The sequence below is a fragment of the Oncorhynchus tshawytscha genome, linkage group LG10 (genome assembly GCF_018296145.1).
Source record: "Oncorhynchus tshawytscha isolate Ot180627B linkage group LG10, Otsh_v2.0, whole genome shotgun sequence".
NCBI lineage: Eukaryota > Metazoa > Chordata > Actinopteri > Salmoniformes > Salmonidae > Oncorhynchus > Oncorhynchus tshawytscha.
The window spans coordinates 65,392,685-65,415,198 of NC_056438.1; the positions used below are offsets into that span (position 1 = coordinate 65,392,685).

Here is a 22,514-nt window from a genome sequence, read left to right on the forward strand (position 1 = left end):
TGTTAGTAGCTACTATCTTATCTCATCGCTACAACTCCCATACGGGCTCGGGAGCGATGGAAGGTTGAAAGTCATGCGTCCTCCTCCGATATTCTAATTTCTTAAGCTGATTGAGGGACTGATGCTATAAATAAGTAAAAGCATGGTGTAATGTACAGTATCTGGCATTCAATAATTCAGTGTAGCTGTCTCTATTCAAATAAACAGTTTACATAAAATAATGCAAAACCTAATCTCTGGCATGTGATTTGCAACCTGGAGAAAACCAGCTGCTGAAATGTCAGCAATGGCAAATCATCTGTAGATGACAGCCATGTTCTTATTCATAAAACAGCAGTGTCTGGGTCAGGGGTCCAGGGAGAGGTGAGCCACACAGGGCCTACATACACACACCACCACCCCCCCTCCCCTCTGTTCCACTCTCCTACATATATTATTAGTCTGTGTTCCCCTCCGACCCTCTCCTGCCCCCCACAGCCCCAGCCAGGGGGAAATTAATATTTTAATCCCCGCCAGATTCAATGAACAGCCCAAACGATGAGAGAGGAAATGGATGAATAAATGATGAAGTGGCAGTCTGTATGACAAGGCTGTTAAGGCACTTGCCAAGTCAGGACAGAAAGAGAGTTGACACTGTTGCAAACCATCAGTCCTCAGTTTGGTAGCCGATTCCAGTTAGGATATTAGGTTCAATGTGGGACATGGAAGTAGACACACTGTGGGTGAAGTTCGAAGTTCATATTGTTAGAAATGGTTATTGGGTTTTAAAATACCGGACAAATATGAATCATCTTTAAAATACTCATGTCTCACAACCACAAGACAGAAAAAATAAACGTGAGCCCTCAAATTGGCAGTAAATGTAAAGCATTGAAACTACCATGTTAGACCACATCCACCTGAAGTGAGGAAATACTGCATAACAACCACTGTAGCCTTACAGACTGATGAAAAAAAATAGGTCAACACCATTAGTCGGGAGAGGTAGTTCCAGACACAGCTACTATGATATCTGGCTCCACAATGTGGTCACTTTGTACATAACAACCATCAACCAAGCTGTTTCTTGTGAATATCTATTCTATTGTGTGAGGTTACTCAAATAAGGCACACATGAGATATTAGTAAGTAATTTATTCCCCCCCCCTTCAAAATCAGAGAATTCTATAGTGGTGCATCTTTTCCACAACATCACTAGGAGGTTCTACTGCACATTACATTTCATCTGTCAAGACCGAGTTGCAATGCAGCCCACACAATAAAATAGTTAAAAATTAAGATTTTCATTCAAGACTGGTTACAATATTACAACATTGTGCATCTCCTTTCCAGCACCAATGCACAACATTGTCAAAAAGCATGTCTGTCACAAACATTTAGAGCCACTAGTTGCCCTATAAAGCCATTACGTTAATATCTAGGCTCAGCCTTACATTCTGAAGTACTACAGACAACTGGACACTAACCTTAACTGTAAGCAAAAACATCACTTCAAAACAGGGAGTCAGCCCAAGCTCACTACAATGTCAAAAAAAGAAAAGAATGAATAACTACTGTACTCCTTGGCCTAGAAAACCTTAGTACTTAGACTAACCTCTGGGCCCGTATTCACTGATCTAGAATCAGTTCTGCTTTTTCGATCATATTTAAATAGACAAGGGGACCCTGATCCGAGATCAGCACTCTTACTCTGAGTCGCTTTGTGAATACGGACCCCTGGCTATAGGAATACAGTGTCACACAATATTGTTATTATAACATTAATAAAATGACCTCAATCCAACTGGTAAAGTGTTCAGTAACTGTGGAATCATAGAAATATAATTACAGAATTATAGTTATTGTGTTTCTGTGTGGATTACCAACACATCCAAGGTTAATTTTTTCTTTAAATATTTTTTCATTATTAGTTACATTACAGTGTAAATCGGTACAGTATACATCAATGATTCGTCATATCAAATAGCTATCCTCAGAGAAGTCAACCTTCGCATATATCACTGTCTTTACACATAGTAATTAGCTAATCCCAATACAAAAAAACACTGGCTGGTTTCACAACTATTGATCCCCAAAATAAACTAAAGGGTAGCATCGGTATTATTATCCAAACTAGAAGGTTGTGGGAGTTGAAGTTGCTCCTAATGTCACACTGTGTTGAGAGAGAACAGTATACATCATCGTATTGCTGTTGATGTAGGGGGGTATTCTAGGTTACTGAAATTAGTTGTGTTCATTTGACACCAAACAGAAAAAAGGGACAAAAACAGGGAGGGACTACCTGGGCCCACAAAGCGTCTTCAGAGTAGGAATAGTGATTATTTTGACACTGCTGCTACTCGCTGTTTATTATCTATGCAGTCACTTTAACCCTCCTACATGTACAAATTACCTCGACTAACCTGTACATTGACTCGGTAGCGGTACCCCCTCAGTATTGTTATTTTAGTGTGTTTTTATTTTAGTTTATTTAGTAAATATTTTCTTAACACTGCATTGTTGGTGAAGGGCTTGTAAGTAAGTGTTTCATGGTAAGGTCTACTACACCTGTTGTATTCGGAGCATGTGACTAATAACATTTGATGATTTTGATCTAGGACCAGCTCCCACCTGTCAATGTAATCCTGTTCATTGTGATCTAAAAGGCTAAACTGATCCTAAAATCAGTACTGCTACTCTGAGATGCTTTGTGAATACAGGCCCTGGACTTCAGTTGCAAAACATTTGCCACTGTGTGCACTATTGCATAACACCCAGAATTGCCCTTGAGAATTAAATTGGCGAAAAGAAGCATTTGAGAAGGCCTCTGACAGACACCACACACTGTTATTCCTGAGTTGCATCCCTGCGATATGCTGCGTAGTGAATGGTTGATGAGTGTATCAATAATCATAGAAACAGCTGCTCCTGTCGCACTGAGTCACCCCACACAGTCTCTCCCAGACCAGACAGACTGGTTAGTTGGTTCATACCATTGTCCTGTCTCTAGAAGTTGAGGAGGCGTTCCCTTTCTGTGCCGGCGTAGCGTTTGTTGGCTGCAAACACCTTGGCCTTGTTCACCGAAGGACCTGAGGCGAGAGACAGATGGTGTCATTTTTTCAAAGGCATAATCGTTAAAGACTTTTGGGAGGCACAACATACTCCGGTGTTAAGCAAACCTTAATTTCAAGGCACACTTCCTTTTGTTGCTAGAGGGTGCTAGTGAGCTTAGAGAAGTGCTATAGTGTGCTGTTAGGAAGGGGAATTATATGTGAGGTGAAAGGCCACACAAACCACACCATGCGTACCTGCATAGCTGAGCAGCACAGGGAGGAAGATGAGTCCGTGCGTGGCCCCCAGCAGCACCATGGCCAGGTACATGCGGAAGTAGAAGATCTGGAAGATCTGGGACTTGGACAGAGCCAGGATCAGGATGCCTCCAAACTTAGTCAAAGTGATGCCACTGAACACCTGGGAGAAGAGGAGCCATGGTTTAGTTATATTCTGCTGGTCAGCATTCCCTCCAGTCAATAATGAGTAAAATAACCAGTTTCTAAAAACCTGAGTAAAACAAGGAAGTCATTTCTACTTTTCTAGATATTCCATTCATGCCAAGAATTCAATTTTACTCCACAGTTCATTTTGCAATACTATTTTTGCATGTCAGATATACTGCTATTTCAGAATTATTGGGCAAAGGATGAACTAAATGCTTTTCTTAAAAAAAAAATATTCAGACAGTGTGACATTTCTATGGACAGAATACAGCGTTCCAGTCTGTGGTGAACTACAAAAGTAGAGCTGAGGTCTATTCATTAGTCCTATTCCGTTGCAAAACATTTTGTCTGGTGCAAACAGTCTTGCAACCTAAACACTTTACCGTTTACTCCAGATACCACACGGAAGCAAACAGAACACAACATGGAGGGACCTACCGGAATTTGTCCTATCAAAACAATCGTTTAAGTTGCAAACCGTTTTACAGACAAAACATTTTGCAATGGAATCCAACTAATGAATAAACCCCTGTACTTACTGAGCTGCCCATGTGGGCCAGAGCCTCCTCAGCCCTCTCCACCCTGGTACTCTTCACACTGATGGAGAAGGCCCTCACTATGTGACTGCAGAACTCCACAGAGATACCACAGCTCTGCAACACACACAAACAATTAATAGACTGGGAATACTGGGCTGTGTCCACAACAAAGAGTTCTCTGCATCCTCTTGGTGTCAAAATGTGGCAATAAAAAATGACTACCAAAAACAACTGAAATATGCCAAGTTACAGGAAGACATGATGTTAAAACCAGCTGCTATTAGCCTGTTTCTTCACTCACCATGACAAGGTTGACGAGGGACACAGCATTGAGGCTGATGTCCCAGAGCCACATGACCCCGAACATGTTGACCAGGATCATGGCGATGGTGATGCTGACCAGCACTCCTGACCACAGCTCAAAGCCCAGCAGCACTGTGGTAACCACAAAAATGGCCACCAGCGACACGCCCAGCTGGAAGACCGTGTCGTAGGCTATGGTCAGGTACTGCTCATAGAACACGTAGAACACACTGGAGGGAAAATAACGGTTACAATTGAAGACTAAACTAATTCAACATGACCGTATTACAGGATGTAGAAAGCTACATGTTGTGAAGTGTGTATTTAAAAAGGAACAACATTCATTGCCCTAGTTGTGGCCACTCACAACACTAAAAAAAGATGACAAAGAAGCATCAAAAAACAAAAAACAGGGCATTTGACCGGCCAGAATACATAGATTTCACCTTTCAGACTGGCCTTTCAAATCAAATGAAATTATATTAGTCACATGCGCCGAATACAACAGGTGTAGATCTTACAGTGAAATGCTTACTTATGAGCCCCTAATCAACAGTGCAGTTCAAAAAAAAATTGGGATAAGTATAACAAATAAAAGTAACAAGTAATTAAAGAGCAGTAGTAAAATAACAATAGCGAGACTATATACAGAGGGGAACCGGTACAGAGTCAATGTGCGGGAGCACCGGTTGAGGTAATATGTACATGTAGGTAGAGTTAAAGTGACTATGCATAGATGACAACAACAGAGACTAGCAGAGGTGTAAAAGAGGGGGGGAGCAATGCAAATAGTCTGGGTAGCCACTTCATTAGCTGTTCTGGAGTCTTATGGCTCGGGTTAGACGCTGTTTAGAAGCCTCTTGGACCTAGACTTGGCACTTCGGTACCGCTTGCCATGCGGTAGCAGAGAGAACCGTCTATGACCTAGGGTGGATGGAGTCCGACAATTTTTAGGGCCTTCCTCTGACACCACCTGGTATAGAGGTCCTGGATGGCAGGAAGCTTGGCCCCAGTGATGTACTGGGCCGTTCGCACTACCCTCTCTGTAGTGCTTTGCGGTCGGAGGCCGAACAGTTGCCATACCAGGCAGTGATGCTCTCGATGTTGAAGCTGTAGAACCTTTTGAGAAGTCGGAGGACCCATGTCAAATTTTTTCAGTCTCCTTGTCGTGCTCTCTTCACGACGGTCTTAGTGTGCTTGGACCATGTTAGTTTGTTGATGATGTGGACACCAAGGAACTTGAAGCTCTCAACCTGCTCCACTGCAGCCCCATCGAGAATGGGGGCTTGCTCGGTCCTCCTTTTCCTGTCCCCAATCACCTCCTTTGTCTTGATCACGTTGAGGGAGAGGTTGTTGTCCTGGCACCACACGGCCAGGTCTCTGACCTCCTCCCTATAGGCCGTCTCATCTTTGTCAGTGCGCAGGCTTACCACTGTTGTGTCATCGGCAAACTTAATGGTGTTAGAGTCATGCCTAGCCATGAAGTCATGAGTGAACAGGGAGTACAGGAGGGGACTGAGCACACACCCCTGAGGGGCCCCTGTGTTGAGATCAGCGTGGCAGATGTGTTGTTACCTACCCTTACCACCTGGGGGTGGCCTGTCAGGAAGTCCAGGATCCAGTTGCAGAGGGAGGTGTTTAGTCCCAGGGTCCTTAGATCATTAATGAGCTTTGAGGGCACTATGGTGTTGAACGCTGAGCTGTAGTCAATGAATGGCATTATCACATAGGTGTTCCTTTTGTCCAGGTGGGAAAGGGCAGTGTGGAATGCAATAGAGATGGCATCCATCTGTGGATCTGTTGGGGCGGTATGCAAATTGGAGTGGGTCAAGGGATTCTGGGATAATGGTGTTGACGTGAGCCATGACCAGCCTTTCAAAGCACTTCATGGCTACAGACGTGGGTGCTACGGGTCAGTAGTTATTTAGGCAGGTTACCTTAGTTTTCTGGGGCACAGGCACTATGGTGTCTGCTTAAAACATGTTGGTATTACAGACTCGGACAGGGAGAGGTTGAAAATGTCAGTAAAGATACTTGCCAGTTGGTCAGCGCATGCTCACAGTACACGTCCTGGTAATCCGTCTGGCCCTGCAGCCTTGAGAATGTTGACCTGTTTAAACGTCTTACTCACATCGGCTGTGAAGAGCGTGATCACACAGTCTTCCAGAACAGCTGGTGCTCTCATGCATGTTTCAGTGTTATTTGCCTCGAAGCGAGCATAGAAGTAGTTTAGCTTGTCTGGTATGCTCGTGTCACTGGGCAGCTCTCGGCTGCGCTTCACTTTGTAGTCTGTAATGGTTTGCAAGCCCTGCCACATCCGATGAACATCAGAGCTGGTGTATTAGGATTCGATCTTAGTCCTGTATTGACGCTTTGCCTGTTTGATGGTTCGTCGGGGGGCATAGCGGGATTTCTTATAAGCTTCCGGGTTAGAGTCCCGCTCCTTGAAAGCGGCAGCTCTAGCCTTTAGCTCAGTGCGGATGTTGCCTATAATCCATGGCTTCTGGTTGGGGTATGTACGTACAGGTGACTGTGGGGACGATGCCATGCACTTATTGATGAAGCCAATGACTGAAGTGGTGTACTCCACAATGCCATCGGAGGAATCCCGGAACATATTCCAGTCTGTGCTAGCAAAACAGTCCTGTAGCTTAGCATCTGCTTCATCTGACCACTTTTTTATTGATCTAGTCACTGGTGCTTCCTGCCTTTTTGCTTGTAAGCAGGTATCAGGAGGATGGAATTATGGTCAGATTTGCCAGATGGAGGGCAAGGGGGGCTTCTCTGTGTGTGGAGTAAAGGTGGTCTAGAGTTTTTTTCCCCTCTGGTTGTACATTTAACATGCTTATAGAAATTTGGTAAAACGGATTTAAGTTTTCCTGCATTAAAGTCCCCTGCTACTAGGAGCGCCGCCTCTGGGTCAGCATTTTCTTTTTTGTTTATGGCGGAAAACAGCTCATTCAATGCTGTCTTAGTGCCAGCCTCAGTCTGTCGTGGAATGTAACCAGCTTCGAAGAATACAGATGAAAACTCTAGGTCGATGCTGTGTTTAAATGCACTATACGGGTGGCGCAGTGCTCTAGTGCACTGCATAGCAGCGCTAGCTGTGCAACCAGAGTCTCTGGGTTCTCGCCCAGGCTCTGTCGCAGCCGGCCGTGACCGGGAGGTCCGTGGGTGGGGCGACGCACAATTGGCCTAGCGTCGTCCGGGTTAGGGAGGGTTTGGCCGGTAGGGATATCCTTGTCTCATCGCGCACCAGCGACTCCTGTGGCGGGCCGGGCGCAGTGCGCGCTAAAAATAAATGCACTATACAACCCCTCTCTAACCCTTAAAACAGGAAGTGTAGTAAATATAAACAGGAGTGGCCATAAAAAAAACTTAGATGTCAAGGTCAAACAAGAGAAAAACTGTGTTACAATGGCAGCCATAACAACATGTTATGAGTTATCTAAGTCTGACTAACTTCTTTTATGGTTATTTTAAGGAACAAAGACCCTGGACTTTGAGTCCTAAGAGACCACAAAATGTAACAGCTTTCAGAGCCGGTTCATTTAGCAAGATAAATCAAGAACTCAGAAACAGTGAGCATCTATCCCACTAGTGACAATAGTTTCTCCTCATGCGAGAACATTTTAGCAGGTTAGAGTTTTTCATCATGAATCTTGTTCTGGTGGCAGCTATGCAGAGTGATCACTAGCTAGCACAGCCACAAAGTCGTTCAATCTGATTTTAAACTTAACCAAACTGCTGACCTTTGACTCTCAGTTCTATTACATTACACATAAAACTAATTGGAAGAAGGCGTTTTCTGTACGGTGGAGTTATGTTAGGTCTAAACATTAACACGGACCGCTTGCGGTACAGGGACCTTATCATTCATAGCAGCGAGAAATAATAATCATTTAAAAAAGGTTCATTAATACACCATTGTAGGGTTCCCACCTGGCCATATCTCCATGTTACAGCATTTGTTTACGGAAGACAGATGGAAGACAGAGGCGACCACCTGTGCTAATTATCTATTTAGTGTGCTCCGAACAACTGTGTGGAAGCATAACTGGGAAAGAAGTGTAGCTTGGAGGCTCCACAGCTGTACGGATCTGTAACTGTTACAGTAAGTGTATCTTTATTAGATTTTTTCTCGCTGATGAAAGGGCCATATGTTTCGAAAGCCGTATCGCAAGCGATGATTACTGACGTTTCTAAACATAACACAGGGGCGAGATTGTAGTTCACATGAGCCAATCGTGGGTGAAGCGGAGGGCTGAAACTGTAGGGAGAAGGCAGAATGCCACCTAGAGTTTGAGAGCTATGCTAACCCTAACCAAAATACCAATTTTTGTTTTTATGAATTGTTACAATATAGCCAACTTTGACTTCACAGCTGGTTTACCTAAGGAGAAATCACCCAGTTCTGCCTCCAGGACAAGACTCATGACAATAAAAGGACAATTATTGTCAACCTGCAAGATTTTACCAGTGACTTTTATAGCAACAGGTAAGCCAGTGATACTGATCCTTTGCAGGAAAAGCCTCACCCTTTTAAGTGAGGGTGATATGGAAACAACACTGGAGCAGATAATAACTCCTATTTGAGTGAGATAACAGGAATCCTTAACTAACATAGGAGTTAGCCTAGTTTACCTGTAGGGGAAGACTTTGTGTCCCATGGCGGTTGTGATGTTGTCAGCCAGCACACGGGCCATCTTCATGGCATCTATAAAGTCAGGTGAGTCCTTGAGGATGGTGTGGTAGGTCATGAAGTAGGTGGCCCCCACAGACGTGGCGTTCCCCTTTAGAACCACCGCTGAACTGTAGGCCGCATGACCACTACAGGACCACAAAGACCAAGTTAGAGACAGAAAGAGTAATTCAGTTAAAAGGAATTTCAATTCCCTTAAACTGAATGATTCATTTGGAAATGTAAGCGTTCATAGACAATTCTATCAGAGCTGTGGTGAAAAGTGAAAAGTAAAGATTCAGACGAGTGGTTTACCATCAACTCAAACCCCACATCCAATACTTCTCAACACACAATCCATTATGAGCCATACCTGGATTGCCAGAGAGACACAATAATTACCCTTTCCCACACTTGACGTTAGGGTTGTCTGACAGGAACATGGGGAGGAAGTTCATGAAGTCCTGTTCCGTAGGCCTCAGCTTCCCACTGGGGGTCATGGGGCGGCAATGCACACACGACGTGTCCACCACTGATGAGAGTAGACAAATAGGTACTTCAATACAATCTTTTTATAACATCAAATTACAAAGAAAATTGCAGAATGCCCCAGAAGAGTTGTAATATCTTCATTGTGTGTGTGTGTGTGTGTGTGTTACCTGAGGCATTGCAGAAGGCCCCAGAAGAGTTGTAATAGCTTCATTGTGTGTGTGTGTGTGTGTTACCTGAGGCATTGCAGAAGGCCCCAGAAGAGTTGTAATATCTACAACAGGTGGACTGAGGCTTGACCCAGTCAAAGTAATCATCCAGCCACGACGACGGGTTAAATCCTATAGTGGTGCTGGGGGACAATAACATGGAGAGTATTTGATCCTTTTCTATTGGAAGATATTCAAGAAAGTCTCATAATTCCTTCAAACAAGAAGGTATTTGTCAATGAGTTCACTGCCATAACAACAGCAGTTATAGTCACCCTGTTTGAGCTAGACTGACTTCACAGCATAATACTGATGTCAACATGCAGTCCAAAGGTAAGAGTGGATGGGGGGGAGGGGTTTGCTGTTGCTTCACTCACTAGTTGCTGTAAGGGAGGCGGTGTGTGAGTGTGTGTGTCACTCACTAGTTGCTGTAAGGGAGGCGGTGTGTGTGTCACTCACTAGTTGCTAATGAGAGATGCTGTGTAGACCTGTTGGATCAGAGAGTTATTGTTGCAGCCCACCCCTCCACACACAGAGTTCTGGCCCTCCAGACTCAGGTAGTCATGGCCATCCTCCACCACGAAGTAGACCGGAGGACCCGTGTGGAGGTACGTACTCAGGTTCTTAAAGTAGTCCAGCACGTACGAGTCCTATAGGATGGGAGATTCAATAGAGAGATGTCCAGCATGATCCAATGTATCAAAACTAAGAGCACAACACCAAACGTCATTAGCCCACTGAGTGGGGCTGGTGGGGTTAGACATACTTACATCAGGCATGGAGAGCTTCTGGTCCAGTCCAATCTCTACCTTATTGGTGACAGCAATACTGAAGGACAGCAGTCCCACAAACACAGCCACCTGTCCAAGAAGAGGAGACATTAAAGACGCACTGTGTGTACATCAACTGTTGGCTTAAATGCTGGCTCTATTGTACATTTACATTCAAATCTGAGTACCAGCACTCGTTGTGGATGAAGAGGGCGTAGATCTACTCACCACTATGGGTCTGACCCACTCCTTGAGGATGAAGGGGGCGTAGATATTCTTGAAGAAGCGGAAGAGGAAGCCATCAGTCTTCCCCTCCTTCCCCTCTGGCAGCTTCACACAGCACATAATGTCCAGACGATTCTCCTGGCAACATAACATGTTCATTCTTGAAGCACAAGAGAATGATACAAGTTATTGCGTTAACGCTAGTCAACAATGGCTCCAAAAATTACCGACTGGTTTCTCAACCATTTGAAAGCATGTAAATGCATCCAACTGGTATTTATAACTTCACAACTGGTAAATTCCAACCTCCCACGTGGTTACGAATACAGGAGAAGGCCCCAAGGACCCAATTAGTAAAACAGGTATTGAGAATTTACTTCCATATTAGACTCCAGTGTCTCGATCTGAAAAATCTGGATCCCTACAAATCAGCTGGGCTAGACAATCTCGACCCTCTCTTCCTAAAATGATCCACCGCCATTGTCGCAAACCTTATTACTAGTCTGTTCAACCTCTTTCGTATAGTCTCAGATTCCTAAAGATTGGAAAGCGTCCGCAAAAATGCAAATTAATTACTTAAAAATCATACAATGTGATTTTCTGGATTTTTGTTTTAGATTCCGTCTCTCACAGTTGAAGTGTACCTATGATAAAAAATTACAGACCTCTACATGCTTTGTAAGTAGGAAAACCTGCAGAATCGGAAGTGTATCAAATACTTGTTCTCACCACTGTATATCACTTGTGTAAATTACTAAATTGTAATTACTTTGCAACTATTGGCCTATTTATTGCCTTACTTCATTTGCACACACTGTACATAGATTTTTCTATTGTGTTATTGACTGTATGTTTGTTTATCCCATGTGTAACTCTGTGTTGTTGCTTTTGTCACACTGTTTTGGCCAGGTCGCAGTTGTAAATGCTGACATTTACAATGCGTGCTGACACAGACCAATCACGGGCCGGCAGGCTACGAGGCTCCCGCCCTCATGCATGTGCACCTAAGGGTGTGTTTTGTGCTGTGCTTTTATTCTCTGTCTAGTTCAAACGTCATCACGGTTAGCCTGTCATCACGGTTAGCCTGTCATCACGGTTAGCCTGTCATCACGGTTAGTGTAGTTGTATTTACCTGTTGTGTGATTTTCTTGCTTTTTATCCTGCTGATTTTCTTGTGTATGTAAAGTGACTTTGGATGTCTTGAAAAGCTCTTAAAATCAAATATATTATTATCCAGATGAGAGCAAAGTCAACAAGCCTGTCAAGTGGAGATGGAGGTGCTGACCAAAGTCTATGGGGCTGACAGAGGATGACAGAGTGGAGAGCAGAGGATGACCGTATGACAGGGTTTATGTGCCTTTGAACAGGGTATGGTAGTAGGGGCCAGGCGCACCAGTGAGTGTGTCAAGAACTGCAACGCTGTTGGCTTTTTCAAGCTCAACAGTTTCCTGTGTGTATCAAGAATGTTCCACCACCCAAAGGACATCCAGCCAACTTGACACAACTATGGGAAGTATTGGAGTCAACATGGGCCAGCATCCCCGTCGAACGCTTTCGACACCTTAGAGAGTTCATGCCCCTAAATGATTTGGGCTGTTCTGAGGGCAAAAAGGGGGGTGTGCAACTCAATATTAGGAAGGTGTCCTTAATGTTTTGTCCACTCAGTGTACATCGTATGTCTGAGGTCATTCTTTATGATGACATAATGATGCAGTTGCACAAATGATAAAGAAGTCTACAATCATATAAAAATACAGAATCAAGATAATGTATGTGTAGTCCACTCTTTTCTCATGGGGCAATCCAATCTAGCCTTACCGAGTTGGGATGGGTTGTTGTGATGGTAGCCCATTCACTTTTCCTTTCCCGGTGGAAGGCCCATGGCCACATGATACCTAGACTAGATAGGGTACTTATTAATTTTGCGCAAATTTGAGTTTGATTTTACAATGCGAGTCACCATGCCGGCATGTTCTGTATTTAACTGTACTAATCGTCAATGGAAAGAGTCTTCATTTTCCTTTTTTGCAATAAATCAACCATAATTCTGATTATCATAGTTAGTATTTGCTGTCCGTGTTGTTTTCCAATGTTAACCTGGCTAAGTTTTAGGTAACGGTCAACTTTCAAATTAATCTTCGGACGCAATGGTTTAACAGTAGGCTAGCATCAGGTTCATATACATTAAAACTAGGTTGACTCTCTCAGGCAGGATGAAAATGACTACGCCGACCATGATCCTTTGCTAGTTACAGCCACTTTCACCATGCCCCTTGGTGATTTTTTTGTGCCATTTAGACCTATTCAGCAACATGGCACGCTTCAAATTCAAATACCTCCGGCTTCATACGCCATTGGGAGTTTTCCATAGTCACGTCAGCACTATCACTATTTACTGGTTGTAATGTCCATGCGCCTCACCTCCTGCCTCTTGGCATCCAGGCCCAGCAGGCTGACGAAGCAGCTGATCTGTAGCAGAAAGTCAATGAACACAGCTAACCCAGCAAACAGGGAGAAGGTCCGCACCGCTGGCATAGTGGACAGGGCCCCTGGAGAAGAAAATAGTCGTTCACTCATTGACAGACTAAAGATTGTGGTTACAAAACATTTGCAGTCAATACTGAAATCCATAGAAAGGACCTAGCTGACATCTTCAATTATCTACATCTAGTGTGTTGAGACATACTACTTGGCTACATTATACAATATATGTTTGATTGTTGTATAATGTATGATAATTGTAATTTGATGGTTGCTTATATTTGTCCTATTTTAGACATGTACATGTGTATTAATACACGTGTGAATTGGAAATAGTTTTAATTTTTTTATATCCCATCTCTCCCTGAGAAACCCTCAGAGTGGCGTCAGAGCCAGGATCTGCCATTATCAACGGCGACCATGGAGCAATTAGGGTTTAAGTGCCTTGCTCAATGGCACGTCAACAGATTTTGCACATTGTCAGCTCAGGGATTCGAACTAGTAACCTTTCGGTTACTGGCCCAACACACTCATGCTAGGCTACCTGCGTTAAGTGATTGAAGGTTACAGGTAGGGCTGTAGCGGTCACAAATACAGTGGCATTATTTTATAGTAAGAACACAATTGAACAAAGACAAATAAAATAGAAAGGACATTTTCTCCAAATGACATGTAGGTATTCTGTGTTAAGCGGTTAACAAAGAAACAGGTACTCCTGTATGCTTAATTTAGAGTTATTTATGGAACTTCAGTTGTGACACAAACGTTGGGTTACATGTTTTGATTTTTTTACTACAGTCTAAGGATGCATGATGCGACTAATGAAAAAAGGTGCATGAACTCTGCTTCGTTTTAAGTGCAGGCTGTACACACTTAATCAGTCTTTCATTCACAATTTGACAAGCACTTGATAAATGCCTCAAATTTCTCGGCGGAAGCCCCTTTGTGTGGCCATATTGCCCCCTGACAAAAAGTCTAGGCCTTTTGCGGCCAGTGGCCGTTGTGTCCCTGGGCTGAACGTAATAACTCTAATTCCCTTCTCCCTGCATGCTCCGAAGCACATCTCAATCACATGGCATTCCGTCACGTGATCGGGTCAGACACTTGCGTCCTTATCCAATTCTGAGGCGCATATTGAAGACATTGGAAGAACTGCCACATTTACTTTTCGTCAGCTAACATGATGAGTAGGCCTAACAAACAGAAAAAGTACTAGCCTATGTCAATCTACTATCCCTCATAGCACAAGTTTACCAAATTAGAGATTTTTGCTTCCAACCGCCGTGTTTTTGTGAGACGCAGAGTAGGTGAATGGATGATCTCTGCATGTGTGGTTCCCACCGTGAAGCATAGAGTTGGTGTGATAGTGCTTTAATGGTGACACGGTCTGATTTATTTAGAATTCAGGGCACACTAAACCAGCATTGGTACCACAGCATTCTGCAGAAATACACCACCCCATCTGGTTTGCGCTTAGTGGGACTATCATTTATTTTTCAACAGGACAATGAGCTACCTCCAGGCTGTGTAAGTGTTATTTGACCAAGAAGGAGTGTGATGAATTATGACCCGGTCTCAACAAAGACACGACTTCAAACCAATGAGATGGTTTAGGATGAGTGAAGGAAAATAAGCCAACAAGTGCACAGCATATGTGGGAACTCAATCAAGACTGTTGGAAAAGCATTCCAGGTGAAGCTGGTTGAGAGAATGCCAAGAGTGTGCAAAGCTGTCATCAAGGTGGCTATTTTGAACAATCTCTGCACCAAAATAGCAAATGGAAGATGCTTTCCCATGGTTAATTGTCATGCCAGCAAGGCCTAGCCTATAGAAAGCTGATGGGATCCACGTATTTTTAGTAGAGGCCTTCACTCAATTGAAAATGTTGCGCAACATGAGCTCAAGGGCTTCTTTGAAGTGTTTGATTCGATATTACCTTTATTTAACTAGGCAAGTCAGTTAAGAACAGATTCTTATTTTCAATGACGGCCTAGGAACAGTGGGTTAACTGCCTGTTCAGGGGCAGAACGACAGATTTGTACCTTGTCAGCTCGGGGATATGAACGGTAATATGGTCACCGTAACAGCCCTAGTTACAGGTCATTCTCATACCTAGGAAGAAAGCCACGGTCTCAGAGAAGGAGGAGAGGAACATGCTTGGAGCCACGTCTCCTAGGATACGGCCTATCTGCTGGTGCAGCTCTTCATGAGGCATCCGCTCATCCCTCTGCACAGCACAACACAACACACACAGGAGGTAAATACAGTGTGTATGTGTGTGTGTGTAAAAAAAAAAAAAAAAAAAAGAGTCAACACTGGTATTCAAAACTATGTCCAATAAATCATGGTTAGTGTAGTCAGACAAGCATAATGCCTACCTGGTATGTCTGTACAATGATGAAGATGTTGTCGACGCCCACGGCCAACACCAGGAAGGGGATGACCTCGATGACGATGAGTGTGAGAGGGATGCCAGCGTAGCTGAAGATGCCCAGAGAACAGGCTACTGAGCTCAGCACGATCACAATGCCCGCTATGCCCAGGGAGATCTTAGAGTCCACCTGGGAAGGGACAAAGACAATGAGTTGCTCACATTTAAAATGTGTTATTTAGCAGACACTCATCATTTTTCTGACGTTTGAGTTACTGGATGCATTGTTCATTCCTTCTCAATGCTTTCGAAATTAGTTTTACAAACTCACACCGCAAACGATATGGCCTTTGCAAATGAAACAGATATGTTACTAAAGGAAATGGTGACAAGGTGAACAGCTGGACAATACACTATTGTAAAGTGAGTTAGTTGTCTCACCTGTATTCGTCTGAAGCTGTGGATATGCCCCAGAGCCAGGGAGATGTAGACGAACATCTTACTAAATTAAATAAACTATTATAATGTCTGAAGTTAGTTACTACTAACCAATACTCTCCTGAAGCTGTGGATATGTCCTAGCGCCAGGGAGATGTAGACGAACATTATAGCATAGCTGACCACGACAGTGCTGAGGTCACTTTCGCTCTCACGGTTGATCTCGTCCTCAATGCTCCTCTCAGAGTTGAAGGAGATGGTCAGGTTGGGGTTTGTATAGTTCTTCAGGAATCTGATGAATCTGGAAACAGAGACATGGCACAAAACCAAACCATTTTTGACTTATGAAATTAATTTAGTCTATACACTAGCATCTGAAGGTTGATAGCTAAAAAGTATGAGCTTATTGCTCACTCTTTTTCCCAGGCCAGAGCTTTCCCCAGCTTGACAGTGTCGTTATGGTAGTTGTTGACAGGGAACGTGATCACTAGAGCTGTGGCGTTGTTGTAGTTGGTTGCTACAGTGGGGAAGAAAGATGCAAATATGTCATGCTCAGGGAATTTGTGTTGACAGTAGACAAACTATAGTAAATCAATACAGAAGACACTGAAGGATAGCATATCCAAGAGATTCAAAGCTGCAAACAGTCCGAGACAGCTAATTACACCAAATTCTACACAGGCCAATTACCACAAAAAATGTGGTCTCTCTGCATAATAAAAACTATAAAATAAAACAAAACATTTGTGCGTAAACTGACTATATAAAAGGAGTTATGTAATAAGGTTAACTTGTCAGTGCTAAAAATGCTTTTCCCAATTCAAACATACCCACAGAAAAAGCAGCACAAAATAGAAAGGTATATTGCCCACTGACTAGTACATTCTATTTCTTTGTGTGATGATGTACATGTATCCTCACCATCATAGCCTCCCAGGACCAGCCAGGGGAAGATGGGGCCTCCGTAGGTGCCAAGGCAGGGATCGTGGAGCAGACTGGTGTCATTGAGGGACGCTGGGGCACTGACACAGGAGAGACAGAGCAAATCTATGACTACTATTCACCATTTACAGCTATGAGTATATACTTGCTGAAGGGAAATGAGGAGCAAGAAAGGAGTTGAGAGTTGGAGAGGAACTCCAACTAGTATAACCTCATGAATTCAGCAGCATTCCCCAGATGCAGATGTCACAAGAGAATGTGTTCCGAGGGCCACTCACCTGACACAGTAGAGGAAGTGTGTGTGGTAGTCTGCGTAGACGTAGAAGTAATCTCCTATGCTATGGTCCAGCTGTTTGTGACTGTTCTGGAAGTAGTTGAGAACACTGAGGATGGTACAGTTGTCGTTGTATGGGGCCAGTGGGGCCAAGCAGATATCCTTTAGGGTCACCTTCTGGTCCCCGTATGAGGCCACTATGTTCTCTATGTCCGTCTGGAGATCCAACACCTGAGAGATGAGCGATTGTGGAAAATTGAGAGAGAAAAACAAACTAAAGCTATAAAATGTCACATCAGAACTAAGGCAAGGCCCAAAGATGCCTTCCTGAATTGGTCTACAAGAGAGTGAATATATTGTCCACAACCAATAATCCCATTGTAAATGTTACAACAATTCCATCTGAAAGTATCAATCAATCACCACCCAGCCCAGTTCCTCTACCTAACCCACCTGGTGGAGGACGTCCTTGTCCAAGGGGGCTCCGAAGGGCACGGGAGCCCCCGCGGGGTACGGGGAGTAGGAGGATTCTGACTGCAATGTGGTGGTGATGATGAGCTGCTCTGCCCTGAAGAAGGGTCCAAAGTGGCTGTCAAAGTAGTCCTTCTCCTGCCTAGCCTGGCTGCTGGGCGAGGACCACAGCTCCACAGGGTCTGTGGTGATCTTCATGTAGACCAGGCCCCCTGAGCAGGCAGCCACTATGATCAGGCTGCCCAGGATGACCATGAGGGGTTGCCGTACGCAAAACGAGCCCCAGCGGGTAAAGAGGTAACGCAGGGCGTTCTCGAAGTGCTCGCCCAATGTCTCGCCACACGACGCATCCACTGAGAGAGAGAGAGGGGGAAGACAGGAGGTTACAGGTCAGATCGTAGCAAGAACAGGTTTGTAGCTGTATCTTACTGAATATTGTACTTGGTTATTTTCCAAAATGAGACAGAGTCAGATCTCATGCCAAATAAAAGAGTACCTTGATCAATGCTGTCCTTGTTCAGAGAGTGAGGGTTATTGCTGTCCAATATTGGGCCATACTCAGACTCAATTCTCCTTTTTCTGAATAAGAAATAAGAGAAAGAGACAAGCATTGCATACTGCTCCAAAATGGCACTGAATAGGCAAGCATTACATTCTGCTCCAAAATCAGTGCCCCTCAGTTATCACCTGTAGCACCAGGTGCCGATCACGGTTCCCATGAAGACAAGGAGGAAGGCCATGTAGGAGATCCACATGATGAGGACCATAGCGCCGATGCCCAGGATGGTCCATGGTGGGGGCAGGGGAGGGGGGACAGGCTGGGGGCCACAGGCCGGGCTACAGTCCTGGCAGGAGCAGGGACCAGAGCCATCCTCCAGACCCTCCGTACAGTCGTATGTCTTGTTGTTCATGGGGCTCATACCGGATACTGACACGTCTGTAGAGGTGGGGGTGGTACGAGGATGTTGAGTTATTTGTTGTGATCATTAAAAACGAAAGAAGAAAGCATTAGGCATAAGTACTCAATATTGTGTTAATGTACGTATTACATACACTGAACAAAAATATAAAACGCAACATGTAAAGTGTTGGCCCCATGTTTCATGAGCTGAAATAAAAGATCTCTGAAATAGTCCATATGCACAAAAAGCTTATTTCTCTCAAATGTGAACAAATTTGTTTACATCCCTGTTAGTGAATATTTCTCTTTGCCAAGACAATCCCTCCACCTGACAGGTGTGGCATATCAAGAAGCAGGTGCACCTTGTGCTGGGGACAATAAAAGGCCACAAAAATGTGCAGTTGTGTCACACAACAAAGCCACAGATGTCTCAAGTTGAGGGAGCGTGCAACTGGCATGCTGACTGCAGGAATGTCCACCAGAGCTGTTGCCAGTTAATTTTTATGTTCATTTCTCTAATAATAATTTCTCCATAAGTCGCCTCCAATGTAATTTAAGAAAGTTTGGCAGTACGTCTAAACTGCCTCACAACCGCAGACCACGTGTATGGGGCAAGCAGTTTGCTGATGTCAACGTTGTGAGGCCATGGTGGCGTTGGGGTTATGGTATGGGCAGGCATAAGCTACGGACAACGAACACAATAGCATTTTATCAATGGCAATTTGAACGCACAAAAATACCGTAATGAGATCCTGAGGCCCATTGTGAGGCCCATTTTTTTTAAGGTATCTGTATTCCCAGTCATGTGAAATCCATAGATTAGGGCCTAATTCATTTATTTCAATTGACTGATTTCCTCATATGAACTGTAACTCAGTAAAAAGCAATGAAATTGTTGCATGTTGCATTTATATTTTTGTTCAGTGTAGTTTCACAGAGACCAGTGACATTTTCAAACAGTGAAATTACATATCTGATTACCCTTGTTGGGACATCCATACCTTGCATGTACAAAGTGCAAATATTCTGTTTTTGTCCATTTAACTTAATTTCACCTGAGAATATAGGAATGATGGTGAAGGGACTCTGTCCGTTGTTGATGTCGAACATGTACTCGATCCAGTTGGTGGCGTTGCAGTCACTGGCATCTTTCCCACAGAGCAGTGACAAGGCCTTCACATTACTGGAGGGAGCCTGGACATCCTGACAAGCATTGTACATGGCTGCCAAGAAAGAGAATCAGAATTATATTAATCACCTTGGCACAGACCAACATCTATAGCATTAAGTCAACAATAGTTATGCTAGCCAAGGGAAGTGATTGCGTTTTTCCACTCTTCAAGCTGTGACCTTCAACTGCATTTTGCCAAATGAACCACAACACAGGGGTGTTAATCTGACCCTTAGTTACCCAACTAATTGCATAATACAAGGAAAGTCATTTGTTTGAAGAAATCTACTTATCAAGATGTTCACTGGCACTGCTACTCGGTCAGCATATACTACAAGCCCAAAAGTATGTCGACACCTGCTCGTCGAGCACCTCATTCCAAAATAATAGGCATTAAAATATGGAGTTGGTTCCCCATTTGCTTCTATAATAGCCTCCACTCTTCTGGCTTTCCACTAGATGTTGGAACATTACTGCGGGAACTTGCTTCCATTCAGCCACAAGAGCATTGGTGAGGTTGGGCACTGATGTTGGCCGATTAGGCCTGGCTCGCAGTCGGCCTTCCAATTCATCCAAAAAGTGTTTGATGGGGTTGAGGTCAGGGCTCTGTGCAAGCCAGTCAAGTTCTTCCACACCGATCTCAATAAACCATTTCTGTGTGGACCTTGATTTGTGCAGTAGGGCATTGTCATGCAGAAACAGAAAAGGGCCTTTCCCAAACTGTTGCCACAAAGTTGGAAGCACAGAATCGTCTAGAATGTCATTGTATGCTGTAGCATTAAGATTTCCCATCACCGAAACTAAGGGGCCTAGCCCGAACCATGAAAAACAGCCCCAGACCATTATTCCTCATCCACCAAACTTTACAGTTGGCACTATGCATTGGGGCAGGTAGCGTTCTCCTGGCATACACCAAACCCAGATTAATCCGTCAGACTGCCAGATGGTGAAGCATGATTCATCACTCCAGAGAACGCGTTTCCACTGCTCCAGAGTCCAATGGAGGCGAGCTTTACACCACTCCAGCTGACGCATGGCATTGCGCATGGTGATCTTAAATAAAATGTAATTGGTCACATATGCTAAATATGTGTATGTTATTGAAGGTGTAGCAAATTTCTTGATCTTAGGCTTGTGCGGCTGCTCTGCCATTGAAACCAATTTCATGAATCTCCCGACACAGTTATTGTGCGGACGTTGCTACCAGAGGCAGTTTGGAACTCGGTGGTGAGAGTTGCAACTGAGGACAGACGATTTTTATGCACAAGGCGGTCCCGTTCTTTGAGCTTGTGTGGCCTACCACTTCACGGCTGAGCCCTTGCAGATCCTAGAGGTTTCCACTTCACAATAACAACACTTACAGTTGACCGGGGCAGCTCTACCAGGGCATACATTTGACGAACTGACTTGTTGGAAAGGCGGCATCCTATGACGGTGCCACATTGAAAGTCACTAAGCTCTTCAGTAAGACCATTCTTCTGCCAATGTTCCTCTATGGAGATTACATGGATGTGTGCTCGATTTTATACACATGTAAGCAACGGGAGTGGCTAAAAAAGCCAAATCCACTAATTTGAAGGGGTGTCCACATATACTTTTGTATATATAGTGTGTCTCAAACTGTGATATAGAGACTGTGCCCACTAGCTGGATAATGACCATAGGAGTTGGCTCTGACAGCACAAACAGAGCTGGGACCAGGAAATGTGCCCCCTCACCATTGGCAAATGTTTGTCCAATGTAGTACTGGACTTCCACCACATTGGTCTTGTTGGCAGCAGTGTCATTAGTGAACTGGGTTCCATTCATAAAGTGACTCTGGAGGGGGCTGCAGGTTAGCTCACAGAACAGGTTCATCAGGTTGAAGAAACAGGCTGGGCATCTGGAGATGGAGAACATAGAGAGTCAGGATAAAGAAGCTTACTATAATTATCATCATCAACATATAAAGAGACCTTTAGAAGGAAACTGGTGACAATGATAAGATGCCAACAAAGCTACCTTACTGCCAAGGCATCTTGCTAGACTATAGCTATAACAGGGGTCTGTCCAAGTACGGCACACGTAACGTCAAAGTCCCGTTTGCAAAGCCACCATGGTACGTACCGAGAGAGGAACTGTAGGGGCAACTGAAGGCTCCCTTTCAGAGTCTGGAGCTGCTTGACATCACAGCACAGACTCTGGTTCCCATAGTCATAGCCTGGACACAGCTCCTACACACAAAAACAGACACACGGTATAATTTCCATGATCTAACTTGGTTTTGCGAAAGTAAAACATGTGAGACAGAACACATTTCAATGTAAGTCAACTGTCATTTCAGAAGGCATCTTGAGAACCCGTTCAAAGAAAGCGTCCATGGGTCAACCTTACCGTGAGCAGCTCATGGCCCTCTGCTGGAAGTGGGATGGGTGGTCCTGTATAGTTGCAGTTGTACCTCTTCCCCGGGACCTTGTCAGACTCACCACACTCACCGTACCACACACAGTGCTGGGCTTGAACCTGAGAGAAGATAGGTAGGCTACTTATCAGAACTTAAATTTGCTGTTCTGTAGGCTACATATGCTGCACCATGGATGCACATTTTACAATGCTTTTGTTGCGGTCATTGAAGGCCCTCAAGAAAGTGTTAGTCGAGTTTCCTTCTGTTCATTTGAATTGGTGAGATCAGTTGCTACTGTGTAAAAGTAAAAAAAGGCACGTAGCCACTGTGTTTGAACGCTAAAGACAACAAATGGGTAAATCCATTTGAATTCAATCCCTTTTTGACAGG

General features: G+C 44.1%; 1 protein-coding gene across 1 annotated transcript in view; it reads right to left on the reverse strand.

Annotated features, from left to right (window-relative positions):
• Window positions 1-1,119: 1,119 nt before the first annotated feature.
• npc1 (Niemann-Pick disease, type C1) overlaps window positions 1,120-22,514 on the reverse strand; it is a 28,093-nt gene continuing 6,698 nt past the window's right edge. The window contains exons 2-25 of the mRNA XM_024435942.2: window positions 22,115-22,243; window positions 21,848-21,954; window positions 21,460-21,623; window positions 19,626-19,793; window positions 18,357-18,606; window positions 18,166-18,248; window positions 17,652-18,022; window positions 17,203-17,429; window positions 16,904-17,004; window positions 16,397-16,499; window positions 16,094-16,283; window positions 15,552-15,734; window positions 15,286-15,400; window positions 13,114-13,241; window positions 10,696-10,830; window positions 10,468-10,557; window positions 10,157-10,347; window positions 9,725-9,840; window positions 9,402-9,531; window positions 8,963-9,148; window positions 4,317-4,548; window positions 4,016-4,129; window positions 3,288-3,450; window positions 1,120-3,068 (exon numbers count right to left, since the gene is read on the reverse strand). Of these exons, the coding sequence (XP_024291710.1) occupies window positions 2,986-3,068; window positions 3,288-3,450; window positions 4,016-4,129; window positions 4,317-4,548; window positions 8,963-9,148; window positions 9,402-9,531; window positions 9,725-9,840; window positions 10,157-10,347; window positions 10,468-10,557; window positions 10,696-10,830; window positions 13,114-13,241; window positions 15,286-15,400; window positions 15,552-15,734; window positions 16,094-16,283; window positions 16,397-16,499; window positions 16,904-17,004; window positions 17,203-17,429; window positions 17,652-18,022; window positions 18,166-18,248; window positions 18,357-18,606; window positions 19,626-19,793; window positions 21,460-21,623; window positions 21,848-21,954; window positions 22,115-22,243 (3,759 nt within the window). The 3' untranslated portion in view covers window positions 1,120-2,985. The remainder of the gene's footprint in view (window positions 3,069-3,287; window positions 3,451-4,015; window positions 4,130-4,316; window positions 4,549-8,962; window positions 9,149-9,401; window positions 9,532-9,724; window positions 9,841-10,156; window positions 10,348-10,467; window positions 10,558-10,695; window positions 10,831-13,113; window positions 13,242-15,285; window positions 15,401-15,551; window positions 15,735-16,093; window positions 16,284-16,396; window positions 16,500-16,903; window positions 17,005-17,202; window positions 17,430-17,651; window positions 18,023-18,165; window positions 18,249-18,356; window positions 18,607-19,625; window positions 19,794-21,459; window positions 21,624-21,847; window positions 21,955-22,114; window positions 22,244-22,514) is intronic.